The sequence below is a fragment of the Aplysia californica genome, unplaced genomic scaffold (assembly GCF_000002075.1).
Source record: "Aplysia californica isolate F4 #8 unplaced genomic scaffold, AplCal3.0 scaffold00072, whole genome shotgun sequence".
Classification (NCBI taxonomy): Eukaryota; Metazoa; Mollusca; class Gastropoda; order Aplysiida; family Aplysiidae; genus Aplysia; species Aplysia californica.
Window position 1 is genome coordinate 1,385,165 of NW_004797342.1, and position 1,254 is coordinate 1,386,418.

The 1,254-nt window shown below is 42.7% G+C and overlaps 1 protein-coding gene across 1 annotated transcript in view; it reads left to right on the forward strand.

The window, feature by feature from the left end:
• Positions 1-356: 356 nt before the first annotated feature.
• The window catches only part of LOC101851179, a gene marked incomplete at its 5' end in the record, with an annotated part of 28,104 nt that continues 27,206 nt past the window's right edge, over positions 357-1,254 (forward strand). The window contains 1 exon segment of the mRNA XM_013080052.2: positions 357-458. Coding sequence (XP_012935506.1) covers positions 392-458 — 67 coding nt within the window.

Below are 1,254 nucleotides of genomic sequence, written 5' to 3' on the forward strand. Positions count from 1 at the left end.
TCTATCTATCTATCTATCTATCTATCTGTCTGTCTGTCTGTCTGTCTGTCTGTCTGTCTGTCTGTCTGTCTGTCTGTCTGTCTGTCTGTCGATTGATCTATCGGTCGATTTATCCGCTTGCCTAGCCACCTGCGTTTCCTAATTTCTCTTCACTTGTCTACATAGCAGTATGTATTTAAGTAGATATATTTTTTTCACATTTATTATCTGTGTTGTGTTTGTAACTCTTTTTCCTGTGCCAGTTTCCCTCCTTCTACGTACAATATTAATCTAACTTTAAGGCGGTGTCATCCTCAATCACAGTGACCCCCCCCCCCTTTTTCTCAATTTCTTTTCATCTTTTGCCTTGATCACAGAACTATGGCAAGAGGACCCAAGATCATATGACGCTATGGAACATCAGGTGTTGGCTTTAGCTTTCTCCGTCAGCTTCTGTCTTGTTCTTTATGGGAGTAGAGGTAAGACGCACGTGTTCTTTTTTATGTTTAATCTTTGAGAACGTTGCGGACACAATCATAATATATGTCCGATCTTCAGCATACTAAAGGTTATGTTGCGGCACATTTCGGACCATCATTCACAAATCAGAAACATGAATTTGCATAATTTTGTAGTATGCATAGAGCCTGCTGGCCTTTTAAAGTTTCTGATAACTGAAGCAGAGTTGAAAAATCTGTATGAATAACTAAGATAAAAATTTCTATTACGTTTCTTTAGTTTCGCTTCATTAACAGCACGTCTTCAAGCGTTTCCAAATAACCGGAATGCGGGTGCTAAGAGAGTTCATACATGTAGTAGTTTCGCACCGATGTGTCACAGAGTGCAATTCTGTTTAGAAGTCAGGGTTGGTGATTTAAAAAAAATTTTAAAATAAAAATTCACAAACCAGCGGAAAAATGCAAGTTTCTTCACTTTGATTATTTTGACGAGAGCCTGATTCCACCGCGCTGCCTCAGATATATTAAAATACCTTTCCAGTGGCTCCCATCTCCTCCTCTATAAGTCTTTCTCCTGCAACAGTTGACGGTGACGTTGCCTTGGTGACGTTGAGAGAAGCCTCCAGTTCGGCCATCCGGCTGCTTGGTCCGTCTATCATGCTGTTCTGCCTACTCAACCCACCATGGCGCACTGAGGACTGGCGGCGACGAGACTTGGGACCCACGGACGAACGACGTCTTCGCATAGATCCGGAGCGACCGTCGAAACTTCTGGAAATGTATTGTATGGGGTGTGAGTGCGGGGTGGGGGGTTGGG